Genomic DNA, 14,469 nt, shown 5'->3' with positions numbered 1-14,469 from the left:
ACTTTCTTTCTCCTTGTGCTATAACATAATTACAGGAGCACTTTTCACGTTCTTGTTCTGTAACATAGTTACAGGGACTCTTTCTTCCTCCACATGCTACATCAGAGGGACACTTTCTATCTCATGGTTCTATACAACATAGTTACAGGGACACTTTTACCTTCTTGTGCTATAACATAATTACAGGGACACTTTTACCTTTATGTGCTGTAACAGTTATGGGGACACTTTCTACTGTCTCAAGGGAAGTTGCAATAAGAAGAAACACTTTGACCAGATGTAGTGTATTGCCTGTAATTCTAATATTGGAGACAATAAGGTAGGAGGTAGTTGGCTGGAGGCAATTTTGGGCCAGGTACTGAATTCCAAGGCATGATGAGACATTTTTGTTTTTGTTTTTGTTTTTAAGTCCTTATTGAGCAATCTATGAATTGATTTTACTTTGGTGCCCTAGAGCTCTCTTACCTTTATGAAAAGCCAATCAAACATAGGCTAGCCAAGGACTATTTATAATTATGATAGAAAAAAAGAAGGGTCTTTTTTCCTGGCTTGATTTTTCACTGCCCTTGTGTTGACCAGAGCCACACATATACTTTATCTGGAGGACACAAGAACCCATCCATATGCCCATGGTAGATAAATAAAATATGGTGTATAAATATATAAGTATTGGTTCTTAAAAAGACTTTGGTTTAATTTTAACATGCTCATCTTTTAGTTGTCTATGAAACTTCAGGAGTCTCAGTTTTAATCTATAAAATGAATATAGTTAAGAAGAATATAAGTTCAAAATGTATTTCCTATTATAGCTTTGGACAGAATTTAAATTCTATATAAGTTCTAAATATTAAAGCTGAGTAAGAGTGTGTAGAGTTCATTTGATTCAGTGCCATGATTTTATAAGCGAGTAAAATATCTGAAAAAGAGGTTTTTAGAGTAGTGTTTCTTAACTTTCCTAATGCCATGACCCTTTAATACAGTTCCTCTGTGTTGTGATCCTGACCATAAAATTATTGCTACATCATAACTGTAATTTTGCTACTGTTATGAATAGTTATGTAAATATCAGATATGGAGGATATCTAATATGCAACACTTGTGAAAGCATTATTTGACCCCAAAGGGGTCTGGACCCATAGGTTGAGAACCACTTATCAAGTGGGTCATAGCGTAGTTGGCAGCAAAAGGTCATGGGTTCCTTCTGACATTATAGAAAACTCATCTCAGAACTAAAGTTGTAAGGGTTTTTTTTAGCATTTTAGTTTTGTTTTGTGAAAGATATTTCAAAAGTAAATATTTCTTCCTGATACCACAGAGAAATCATTTCTTTGAGAAAATCTTTCCAAGATTTGTGTTGGTTTTAGAAATTTTATCCAGATGTAGCAGTGTCATAATGCCTATCTCAGCAGCACAGCAGACTATATATTTACTTTGTCACCAGCACGATTGCATAACATCTTTGGTTGAATTTTATTTTCCACAATTAAAAACATAACATTTCAATAAATATATGTTGTTTCCTAGATGTCTCCTGAAGAAACAGTTTGTAAATACTGTGGTGTCAGCTATCTAATTCTTCATGAATTTAAGGCTATGAAAGAAAAACTGAAAGCAATGGAAGAAGAAATGAAATTGTATCAAGGAAGTCTTGAACGAGAAAGGAGACTCCAAGAAAAGCTGCAGTCTCTTAGCCAGGAGCTTGACAAGTATAAAACTGACTGTGAATCCAAAAATGAAAGGTTGGAATATATGTTTTCTGTCTCTTATTTAGTTTAGAAGAAAACAGATTTGGGTGGCCTGGTGGTGCATGCCTATATTGCCAGCAGTCAGGAAGCTGAGGCTGGGGCATTGTGAGTAAAGGCCAGCTGTATGTTTTTCTATATCCTCTACTGTGCCTTTCTTTACCTTTATTATAAATAAACCTGTTATGTTTATAACTTGGTATCTTGTAGTAGATGATATTTAAAATAAATAATACATTAACTGTGTTCTGTTAACTTTGCCACTTAATTATATGTACTGGAAATTGTTGTACATTAATGCATACAGATCCACCTTGCTTTTACTGTGGCTATATTTTTCTTAGAGATATATAATAATTTAATTATCATTTCCCCTTTCAATATTTATACTATTTCTATTTATTACTCTAGGTACTATTTATATTCCTTTGAACATATGTTTTCCCATAAAATAAATCCTCAGAAACAAAAATACCAAAAGCAAATACCAGTTTAAAATGTTGATGATTATTAAAACAAAATGTCCTTTGAGAAGACATCATTAATTAAGTTTGGCCAAGTATTTAGGAACTGGCAATCCTTTATACTTTTTAAATATCAACATCTTTTTTTTCTCATGCATGGAAAAAAAATGATACCTCCTGGATATTTAGTTCATACTTCTTTTTCATTAATGAAGGTGAACCATTTCACATGTACATTGATATTTCTTCCTGCACACATAAATTGTCCAAATTTCTGTGGGTTATTAGTTTATGTGAGTCTTGTTTGTTTTGAGGCATGGTCTCATGTAATAAAGTATGATCTTGAACTTCTGATCTACTGCCTCTACTTTCCAGTGTTGGCATGTGTCACCACACCTGGTTATGTGGTGCTGGGGATCAAACCCAGTGCTTTGTGTATGTTAGGCAATCACTCTACCAACTAGCTATATATCCCCAATCCATGGAATTTTTAATATTTTGTCCTTACACTTTATATGTGTCAATATTTTCTCATGGTTGCTTATCTTTTAACCTTGTCAATTATAATTTTTGTTGTATGTTCTTTTCTTTTTTAAAAATACCATACTGTATCAAATTCTGCCAAGGTTCTGGGTCATGAGATTTACTAATCCTAGCCTCAACACAGGAGTTTATTGGAAAAACATGGGGTGATAGCCTTTGAAATAAAGGAAAAATTTGGGTTCTCTGACTTTGGAAAAGGATAGGAAACAGCTGCTGTTTAAGTTTCTTTGCAGTAAACACTACCCATTCCTTCATTACATCATTCTCTTCAAGTCTGAAGACCCATGAGAGTCTCACTGGTTTTGTGGCCATCCTGATACCACCTGTATAGCCTGAGAAAGGGAAGAACCTTGATGGAGAGTTCTATGAAGACTTTGTATAACAAAAGAAAAGAAATCAATAAGAGAAATTCTATTTTTTGTTAACAGAAGGAGAAATATAAATCTGGCAAGCAAAGCATCCAGCATTGGAAAGAAAAATGACAGCAATAATCCCAATTTAAAACTACAAGAAAACAACTGCATGAATTATTTTATAGTATTGTTTTATAGCTAGCCTTTTAGTATATTTGCAGTAAATTTTTGTATATGATGTGAGGTAGACTTATAATTTTATGTTTTTTTCTTGTTTTCCAGATGTCTAGTTTGTTATTTCAAGACCTTTGTTTAAATATGTCTCCCGTTCTCCCTTGATTTGAAATGCAGCTTATTGATTTATAGTTTAATTTGGGCCCTCTCTTTGGTGCTATTGATTCACTGGCTACAAATCAGTCAGTACTATACTTAACTACTTTATCCTTAGGATATCCTTATTATGATATTTTGCTGGGCAAGTCTTCTTCTTCTTCTTCTTCTTCTTCTTCTTCTTCTTCTTCTTCTTCTTCTTCTTCTTCTTCTTCTTCTTTGTGTGTGGGGGGGCAGTTAGTATGTCTTCTAGAATTCTAGAATCAGTTTTCAGACTTAATGTTATAGTTTAGACTCTGCTTTTATTTACTTTAAATGTGTAATTAGGTATCTTCAGAATTGACATTTTCACACACACACACACACACAAAATCTTTCTATCTCCCCTCTAATTATTCAGTTGTTCTTGAAACTTCCCAATAAAAATTTAAAGTTTTCAGACATTTGCTTAATCCTTTTCAATAAAATTTTGTAGTTTTTATACATTTGCATGTAATTATTGTTGCTATTGAGGAATGAGATTTTTTCTTCATGACATGTTCTAATATTTCTGAATGCAATTAATTTTTATACATTGATTATACAGCTAGCTCCTTTGCTTAATGTTTACTAGTTATGTGTTTTTCAGTTGAGTTTCTTGAACATATATAATATGAATAAGGACTTATCACATAATATCCAATCACATCTTCCCTTTTATTTCATCAGCCGTATCTCCCTAGCCCTCTCCTGTAAGCAGAAGTTTCTGTCCTGGCAGCCACTTCCCAAATAACCACAGAGGGTCTTCTTATTAATTATAAATGCTCAGCCAATAGTTTAGGCTTACTACTAGATAACTCTTACATTTTAAATTAACCCAAATTTCTTATATATGCTCTGCCACGTGGCTTGGTACCTTTTCTCACTATGGCATGCTCATCTCCCTGCGTCTGCTGGCAACTCTTCTGACTGTCCTTCTTCATCATAGCATCCTTAGTTTGGTTATCCTGCCTGTACTTCCTGCCTGGTTACTGTCCAGTCATCTATTTATTAAACCAAATCTTGTGACAAACCTTTGCAGTATACAAAAGGGTTATTCCACTGCACTCCCTTGTTTTGTTAAACTGAACTGGTGCAGGTGGATATTAAAATGCATATATGCGTTTGTCTTCTTTATCACTCAATGTGGATTTGTCTGCTGTGTTTCTTTGCTACAGGTTTCTTAACACTCTGTTTATCAGTGTAAGAAATTCTTGTGTTTCTTGCTTTCTAAGGTTTAAATCAAGAATGATTACTACACTTCAACCAGTGTTGCTGCTGCTCCTCCTTTTGTATTTTGGGGTGATCACATGATTTCCCCCTCTGTGTTGGTTAGAACATTTTGGGGCAACTTTAGGACAAAAGAGGGAACTAAAACTGAGACAAGGCCCCCATCAGAATGGCTTGTGCAAGTCTCTTAAGCAGTTTCTTGATTGATGATTGATGAGGGAGAATCTAGCCCTTGGTGGGTGGTGCCACCCCAGGGCAAATAGTCGTAGGTTGTATAAGAATGCTGGTTGAGCAAGATATAAGGGGTAAGCAGCAAGCAGCACTCCTTCATGGCTTCTGCTTCAGTTCCTGCCTCCATGTTCCTGCCTGAGTCCCTGCCCCGACTTCCCTTCATAATGGACTATGCTATAAACTGTAAGTTGAAATAAACCCTTTTCTTCCCCAAGTTGCTTTTCATCATGGTCTTTATCACAGGAATAGAAAGAAAACTACAACATTCCCTTTGTTTTCTACAGTGTCTTGTATAGCCCAGGCTGGCTACACTATGCAAAACAAAGGGACCTTCCTTCTCCTCTCCTGCTTGTCTTTAGCCTAATACAGAGAGTAGGAACATATAGCTTCCTAATAAGAAGCTATACTCATAGTTTTGGTAAAAAGCAATTTTGATATGGCATGTATTTCAGTATTTCCTAAATTTTGTGCCTTTGGCCTTTTCAGTGTATGTGAGAGTCTCTGTGTGTGTACTCTGTACTAGTTTTCTGAGTATAATCATGTAAATATATGTATTTCTGTGAGCCTAGAAGTGGAGAAGCATTTCTTTCCATGGAAGTCCAAATTGAAAACATCTATCTATCTATCTATCTATCTATCTATCTATCTATCTATTTCATGGTGGCACATGCCTTTAACCCCAGTATAAATGAGGGTTCAGTGAAACCACCACACTAGACCACCCTGTGGGTAGAAAGAAAGGTTTATTGGACATTTTTGTTTGATTTTAGTTTTTTGAGACAGGGTTTCTCAGTAGCTTTGGGGCCTGAAATGGGGTATCCTTCTGTATGCTGTAAATATGTGTTGCTTTTATGGTTGATAAATAAGGCTATTCTGGCCTATAGTAGGGCAGAGTATAGCTAGGTGGGAAATCCAAACAGAGATATGGAAAGAAAGAAGGCGGAGTTGAGGAGATGCCATGTAGCTGTAGAAGGAGTAAGATTCCAGAACATTACCAGTAAGCCACGGCCTCATGATGATATATAGATTAGTAAAAATGGGTTAATTTAATTGTGAGAGCGAGTCAATAATATGCTTGAGCCATTGGCCAAACACTTATGATTAATATTAAGCCTCTGAGTGTTTTTATTCGGGAGCCAGCAGATGGGAGAAAAATCTCCATTTACAGGGGCCTGTTCTGGAACTGGCTTTGTAGACCAGGCTAACCTCAAACTCACAGAGATCCACCTGCCTCTGCCTCCCAAGTGCTGGGATTAAAGGTGTGTACCACCACTGCCCAGCTAGTTTATTTTCTTACTGTTGAGTTTTTATAGTTGGTTGTATGTTTTAGTAAATATACAAGTCCTGTATCAGATGTATTTTTTGATATGACTTTCTTCTAGTCTGTGGCTTTTCTTTACTTTGTGTCTGGCTTTTGTGATAGATTTTTTTTCAGTGAAATCTAAGCCATAAAATCTAATAAGTAAGCTGGTGATGCTAGCAGGCTAGAATGCTATCTATATGGTCAAGTCCTCCTTCCCCAATGGTTGTGGAGGAAGCTGCTGGTAACAGCTGGTGTTAGGGCAGAGAATTGAAGAGCCATAATGTCTGCTTATTGATCAGAAATACTGTGTTTAGGATTCCATTGACTTTTTGGATTTAACTTCTAATTCAGAATAATTGTATATTCATGCACATCTGTAAGAAAGAACAGAGTTGGTATACTTTTTATCCAGATTTCCATGGTAATCACTTGTAAGACTATACAGCTTGTAAGACTACGAGAGTCCAATCATATGACTACCTCTTTTGTTATTGTTCCACAAATCTCTAAAGTACCCCCTCTCAGTTTTCTCCCTTGTTCACATTGGCTAAATTTTTAATTTTGTTGATGCCATTCTTTGTCATTCCATCAGTACTGGATATTGGGTGGAGATACAGCTTCATCCTGCCACGCACAGCAACCTGATAGTTCTTTCCAGAGACCTTTCCTTAGACTTTCCAGGTGAGCCAGTATGAAGCAGAATTGGAATTTATTAAGGCCCATTTTAAACATGTCTTAAGCACAGGACTTCTAGAAAGAAGAGGTCAGGGAAGAATGGTGCACAGTGAGAGCATGAGGGAGAGCCATACTTCTGACTTTGGTGAGTTCTGAAGTTATTCTCTTCAAGGGTTGCTAAGAAATGCAGATGAAAAAAAGAAATAAAAAGGAAGGGTATGACTGTTCTAGGTATGGTGAGGAGAGTGTTTATTGTAGAAAAAAGGGAGAGCTATTAGAAGATAAAGTGGGAAATACCCTTGAATTAATTGGTACAGGAGACCACTTCCTGAACATAACACCAGTAGCACAGACACTGAGATCAACAATTAATAAATGGGACCTCCTGAAACTGAGAAGCTTCTGTAAGGCCAAGGACACAGTCAGCAAGACAAAACAACAGTCCACAGACTGGGAAAAGATATTCACCAACCCCACATCTGACAGAGGGCTGATCTCCAAGATATACAAAGAATTCAAAAAGCTAGTCTCCAAAACACCAAACAATCCAATTAAAAAGTGGGGTATAGAACTAAATAGACAATTCTCAATAGAGGAATCTAAAATGGCTGAAAGACACATAAGAAAATGTTCAACATCCTTAGCCATCAGGGAAATGCAAATCAAAACAACTCTGAGATACCATCTTACTCCTGGCAGAATGGCTAAAATCAAAAACACCAATGATAGTTTATGCTGGAGAGGATGTGGAGAAAGGGGAGCACTCCTCCACTGCTGGTGGGAGAGCCAACTTGTACAGCCACTTTGGAAATCAGTATGATGACTCCTCAAGAAAATGGGAATCAGTCTACCACAAGATCCAGCAATTCCACTCCTAGGCATATACTCAAAAGAAGCACATTCATACAACAAGGATATCTGTTCAATGATGTTCATAACAGCACTATTTGTAATAGCCAGAAACTGGAAGCAGCCTAGATGCCCCTCAACTGAAGAATGGATAGAGAAAATGTGGTACATTTACACAATGGAGTACTACTCAGTGGAAAAAAAACAATGGAATCTTGAAATTTGCAGGAAAATGGATGGAACTAGAAGAAACTAGAGGTAACCCAATCACAAAAAGACAAACATGATATGTACTCACTCATATGTGGATTTTAGACATAGAGTAAAGGATTACCAGCCTACAATCCACACTGTCAGAGAAACTAGTAAACAAGGAGGACCCTAAAGGAGACAAACATTGTCCCATGGAGAAGGGGAAAGGGTCAAGATCCCCTGAGCAAATTGAGAGCATGGGAAGAGGGGGGAGGGAGCTAGAGAATGAGAAGGGAAGAAGAGGAAGGATGCAGAGGTCATGAGGGAGCAGAAAAGTTGAGTTGGGAAGAATAGAAGAAAGGGTATGTGATAGGTAGGGTTTTAGTTGGAGGGGTGGTAGGGGAGGATGGGAGGGTACTGGGATTGTCATATAAATCAATCTTGTTTCTAATTCAAATAAAAAAATGATTAAAAAAAAGTAAAAGAAAAAAGGGAGCGCATAGCCAGAGGCAGAAACATCTGGGACAGTTCAGATGTGACCTGAGCCATGTGAGGAGAGCAGGGAGAAGGGAAGAAGGGAACCAGGTATAGGAACCAAGAGGGTAAAAGAAACACACCACACCACACACCACACCACACACACACACACACACACACACACACACACACACACACACACACACACACACACACACACACGAGCTGCTTGACCAACAACCACTGGGTTATATAAGAAGAGCCTCTTGGGGAAGGGCAGCCCAACCCCTGGGCTGGTGAGTTCCAGGTAGAGGGTGGGGTATACCAGCCATACCCTGTTACTGGGTAGGGACTGAGGGATGCTGGGAGAACCTGGCAGCCAGTTTGATATATTAAACAGGCTCCTCAGCCATTTATTTGTCCCAGGGTTTGAGACTTAACAACATGCAGACAGGATTACAATTGATAAAATAAAACTTGATCACAAGATGCAGGAGACTAGAATATCTTTACTGTAAATAAAAATAGTTTGGGAGATTCCCAGAAATACCTGGGAGTGGAGTGAAACACACCTCAAGGTCCTACACATCAGGCCTTAAGCCAGGCTTACTGCTATTTTAGCATTTTAATTTTAAAATAAAAACAATTGCCTTTATGTGGATGACTTATAAAGCAAATGTTAATTGTTCTGAGATTGTTGGTTTTTAGCTGGCATGAAACTTCAGCCCAACTTTAGACTGGTGGGCTCTCTTGCCTTCTCATGTCTTCATAATTTCCCATCTTCCTATCCTGCCTTCATTCTATTCTTTTATTTCACAGTATAAGTTTAGTTATCATAATTTTTAGTTTTATAACTTCTATTTGGTTCTTTGTTGTAATTTCTATTTCTTTCTAAAGTTTTCCATTTTGTTTCAAGAGATTTTTAATTTTTTTAAAAAAAGCATTTTTATATTAGCTACTATATAGTTCTTGTCAGATAATTCGAACATCTGATTCATGGCAGTGTTTGGTCTTTTCTATTAATGCTGTGGTGTCCTGATTCTGGCTTGGTGGTGGATGTCTATGTCAAATTGACTAATATAGGGGATACTTAGATAGCTGGCCCAATGATTTCTGATGTGTCTGTGTGTGTTTTCCAAGAGATTAGTACTTGAATTGGTAAAGATGATTCTTAATTATTGTGGTTGGGAAGTCTGTTGAGGACTCAGAGAATAAAAATGAGAGGAAAGTGAAGAGTTAGTTGGATAGCATTTGTTTTCTGTCCTCAGATCAGGGTTTCTGGGGCTCAGACGTGTACTGAGATCTTGGCTGTCTGGCCTTTGGCTTGGCCCAGAAATAAATACACTTATTACCTTCTTAGGTCGACAACTTATGTTACGCAGTTACTTACATTACTTACATCATGGACTTAGTAGCTTTCATTATCATATGACTATTACTCATAATAAATTTCTTTCCCTCTCCATTTGACCTATTGTTTAACTGAGGAACCCTGCTAATACAACGCATGTGTCATTTCCTACTGGGCTTACTGATACTGCTCCTGGGAAAATGGGGTCCTGGCTTACAATGCCTTGTATTAATTAAATTGGTGAAGAGAAACTTCATCTATCCCTTTGTCTCAGACTTTTCTGGGAAAAGGTCACCATCTTGTACTTCGTATGTTTTTGCGTTGGGATATAAAATTATCTCTTAGCCACTAAACTCCAGGAGAGATAGGGAATTCAAGGTCTGGCTTACATTGTTTTGTTGCTGTAGCTTAGGGCCTGAAGCTTGCCTCTTCTGTTTCTTCCTTCCACTGAGGGGTAGAAGGAGAGTGCTACTTCACTGTGCCTCTAGCCACTTAATCCTTATTGATGGTGGGGGCTGGGAATGAAGGTCAGCTTCCTACTGGCTCCACCAATCCCAGAGGGCAGGGAAGCTGAGTGCTGTTAACCCTGTTTCACACTCCATCATTCCACCTCAGTGGTACTCTGTGGAGTTGGAGGCTCTCCACCAAGACCTGCTTAGGACTGAGGTGATAGAGCAGTGTTCACTAGTGCTGTTTCCAGTGCCCCTCATGGTCTCTGCTTCTTGGTGAGGATAGAGATTGATCAGATGCCAGGTGTGGAAAGACATGCTTACTACTACCAGCTTGCACTTTCCTGTTCCTTCTTGGAGAAGGTTGGGGACAGAGCCTCAGTTCCCCATTGGCCTTGCTGACACTACCCTGTTGGGGACACTAGAACATTGTTTCTTTCTGGAATTAAGGAATTAAAAATAATCAGTTCCCAGCTCAGCTCCACTGACTCTCTGCTTGGAGTGCATCCCATATGGCCCCCTTTGATGGGGTGGTATGGAAGGTAACTCCTCCAGCTCTGTCCAACTTAAAAGGTAGAGTGGAGAGGTATGGTTTCAGTTGTGTTTGGCCAGAAGAAGGCAGGTGTTGCTAAAAATGTATTCTGTGGTCAGCCGCCCTTTTCTCAGTTAACTAAGTGGGTCAGTTTTCCTCTCTGGCTCTGGGCAGTTCTGTTCTGGAAAGCTCTACAGCACCGTGTGGAATATGAGGAACAAAGGGAACTCAGGAGCTTTATTCTGTTTGGGTTCCTGAAGTTCCCCCTGCTTCCTTTCCACCTTTTAGTCTTGCTCTTGCTGAATTTTTACACACAAAGGAAAAAAAAATGGTGACAAAGGGACTCCTCCTTCTCAATAAAAACCCTGGGTTGGTTTTTAGTCAAATTAAATGTTGCTTTGAGTAACTTAGGGGGAATAAAGGGAGCCTACAAAAGTCAGTGGCTTCATATATACATCTCAGTGTGCCTCTTCAACATTTCTTCTTCCATCTCCAAATGGAGAGTGTCCCAAGTAAAGTTAAGCCAAGGGATACAGTCTGCCCTGAGGGATGGGACATAAGTTCTTTTGAGGAGCACAGGATTCTAACTGACCCACTGTGAAATCAGGGATGCATGACATGGTTCCCTATCATCCCTTCACTCATCTCCTCAATTCTGCTGCAATGTACAGTTACTCAGAATGACCCCAAGTGAACTCGGACACTACTGATGCTGTCAGTGTGGGTCACAGAACCTTCCTTTTCCAGAGGGTGACTGGTCAAAATGCTGAGAGTAAATAGTGAGTGTTCATCCCTTAGTGAGCAATCTCCACCACCCACCACAGGCTCAAGGACTATCAAAGAAGAGGGGTCAGAAATGTTGTAAGAGCCAGAGGATGGGGAGAAATAATGAAATGTTGCCTTCCTGGTATGGATGACTGTTACAATCACAAAGACAGAGCAGATATGCCTATTGCTCAGGTACTGCAAGCTAGCACTGAGCTTGTGTTCTCCATTTTATATAGTCCAAATCCCTCGCTGAAAAGATTGCTCTACCTACAGTCAAGATGAGTCTTCCCATATCAATTGTCAAAATCAAGATAATTCCTCACAAGCATGCTCAGTGACCCATCTCCCAGAAAATGCTGGATTCAGACAAGTGGTGAATATGGTCACAGTATATTCTATGCATTTATTTAATCATTAAAGCACCATTGTATCTGAAAAAATCCACTTTTAAATAAATCAAAAAGCTTAAAAAAATCTTTTCATCATAGTTGGCAGTTCCCATGCTAGGCAAACAAAGTAAGTAAAATCTAAAGTAGTTAGCCCAATGAAAGTTCACAGGACCATACCAACTGTCCAAAGACAAACCAGACCCACAGTTTGAAAACCCATTAATAGAGAATATTTCTAAGTTAATGGATGGAAACAGCTGGAAGAGGTATGCATAGATGATGTCAGGTACACTGGGACCAGAGTTCCAGAAGCCCACTGGGTATGCTGAGCCCAGTCCTCTGTTGCTGAGCCATCTTTCTTTGCTGTTTGTGTTTCTGAAGTACTTTTTTTGTCATTCATGGATGTAGCTTAGGGAGCATACATGTTAAAATGACTTTGTAACTCATTTGGAATAATCAGGGGTGCATAGAACATGGAACTGATACAGAACTGTGACTTTCAAAGGGGGTTCTAAGATAGCCGTTTCAGATCTCTGGTCAACCTCCTATAGTACTAGGTGCAAATCTCTGCAGGAAAATGCCAACTAGCACTGGCTGATGTGTGGCCATACTTATATGTTTGAGAACGCCTAGAAAAGTATTTCATGTTACTCAGAAATTATTCCAGTATACATGGGGCCATGAAGACATAATTTAAACCTACAAGTGTGTATCACATTTTTATTCTAGGCATATAAATGTGAATCTATTGTATTTATATTAGTGCTATATATCTCTTGAACCTTGAGGAAATAATATATTTTATTCATATTATTTATTCTAAGGTCAGGTAACCCTTTATTACTTTTTAGTCCCCATTCCATATCATCCCTAGGTTGTATACCTCAGAGTCCCAAGGCAGAGAGTATACTGTCTTCCTTTACTCCTTCTCTTGGAGGGCACATGCAAAAAATAAACAGAAGTTGACAGATGTATTGATGATTAGTATAAATACAGTTTACATGGGTTTCCCCATTACTAGATCTAGTAAGATTATGGAGACTGATATTCATTTGATATTATTGATAGACCTATTTACATGTTTTATTACTGCTATAACTGTGGAAGCTCTTCTGAGAATTGTTATGGTGTTGCTATAGCAACATGGTTACCAAAATAAACATTTTTTCCCCTCTGTTTTTGTCTTTTTAAAGGCATTCTTTTATCCCTCAAGCTTTTTAATCAACAGTGTAGCGTTTCAGGCCATCATTACTCTTTGTATTTATACTTTTTACCTTGGATTTCCCTTATTTAACCTTAGTTATTATGGTAACAAAAAGTACAACTTTTGTTAGGCTGAGTCCTACAACTTTTACTAGGCTAAAGCTGATGTATTCTGAGAACAAAGTAGAAGGAAATCAATGCGTGGTGTGAGGTCAGTAGTTCAGGCTCTGCCTTTACCTACTCTCAAATTTACTTCTTAGTTTTTCTGGACCTTGATTTCTTCATCTGCAAAATAGTAAAAAAAAAAAAAAAAAAAAAATCTCCTAATACTTGGAGAATTCTCGACTTCCTTTTTGTGCTTCCCATGTTTACTCAAGGTTAACAACATGCTGTCTGTAGTGATTTGAATGAGGAATGTCTCCTGTAGGCACAGGCATTTGAACACTTGTTTCCCAGTTGCTGATGCAGTTTAGAAGGTTTACAGGGTGTGGCCTTATTGGAGGAGTATGTCAGTGGGGGCCCAGCTTTGAGAGTTTAAAGTCCCACACTGCTTCCAGTCTACCTGCTCCCCTTCATGCTTTCCAATGAGGATATAAATGCTCAGATTCACGGTCTGGCTGCTGTGCCTCATTGCCACCTGTTACCATGCCTCTTCATCAAGACAGCTTTTATCCCTCTAGAGCCAAATGCCCAAATAAACTCTTCCTTATCTTAGTCATGGTGTTATCACAGCAACAGGAAAGTAACTAATATACTGCCTTTCTACTATTGATAGTATCCCATCTGTGCCTACTTTCGTATCCAAACATACAATGATGTCACCAGGAAAGTCCCCAAGTCTAGGAAATATCTAGGTATCAGTGTTCATTGGTGATATTCTGCCCAGGTTAGCACATTTCTTATAATACAATGGTGTTACTTACTAATTAGGGCTATATATGTATTTATATAAATATTCCTCATGCTAGTCACTCCAGGAAAATTCTAAAACATCTCAGCTTCAGGTCTGCACCACACTTCTGGTACATCTTCGTAGCTTGTTCTGCTGTAGTTGTTTCTCTGCACACCGTGTAAACAGCCCCAGGTCAAATCTCCATAACCAGCTCACAGTTCTGTGACAACTCCAGTTAGGAGGGTACAGTACCTCCCTGGGAGCTCCTGATGATCCCAGCCTGGCAAGCAGCATAGTGTGTTTGGGCACAATCAGTAGCCAGTATTGGCTGTTTTTGCACAGAGACAGTTGTAGATCTCACTTGGACTTATTTTAATCTGTGTCACCCATCTTTATTTTCCCACACTTTCCTGCTGCCATTCTCATGTGTCTGATAGTCTTCAGCTTTTCCTCTCACAGGAGTAGAGTCTATTCTTTT

At 38.4% G+C, this 14,469-nt stretch overlaps 1 protein-coding gene across 1 annotated transcript in view; it reads left to right on the top strand.

Annotated features, from left to right (window-relative positions):
• Positions 1–14,469, top strand: part of Lekr1 (leucine, glutamate and lysine rich 1) — a 185,997-nt gene that overhangs the window by 26,281 nt on the left and 145,247 nt on the right. Inside the window, exon 5 of the mRNA XM_027391734.2 lies at positions 1,525–1,739. Coding sequence (XP_027247535.1) covers positions 1,525–1,739 — 215 coding nt within the window. The remainder of the gene's footprint in view (positions 1–1,524; positions 1,740–14,469) is intronic.

This window comes from Cricetulus griseus (assembly GCF_003668045.3).
Source record: "Cricetulus griseus strain 17A/GY chromosome 1 unlocalized genomic scaffold, alternate assembly CriGri-PICRH-1.0 chr1_0, whole genome shotgun sequence".
NCBI lineage: Eukaryota > Metazoa > Chordata > Mammalia > Rodentia > Cricetidae > Cricetulus > Cricetulus griseus.
Note: the sequence above shows the minus strand (reverse complement) of the source record. Positions and strands in the feature narration are given on the sequence as shown.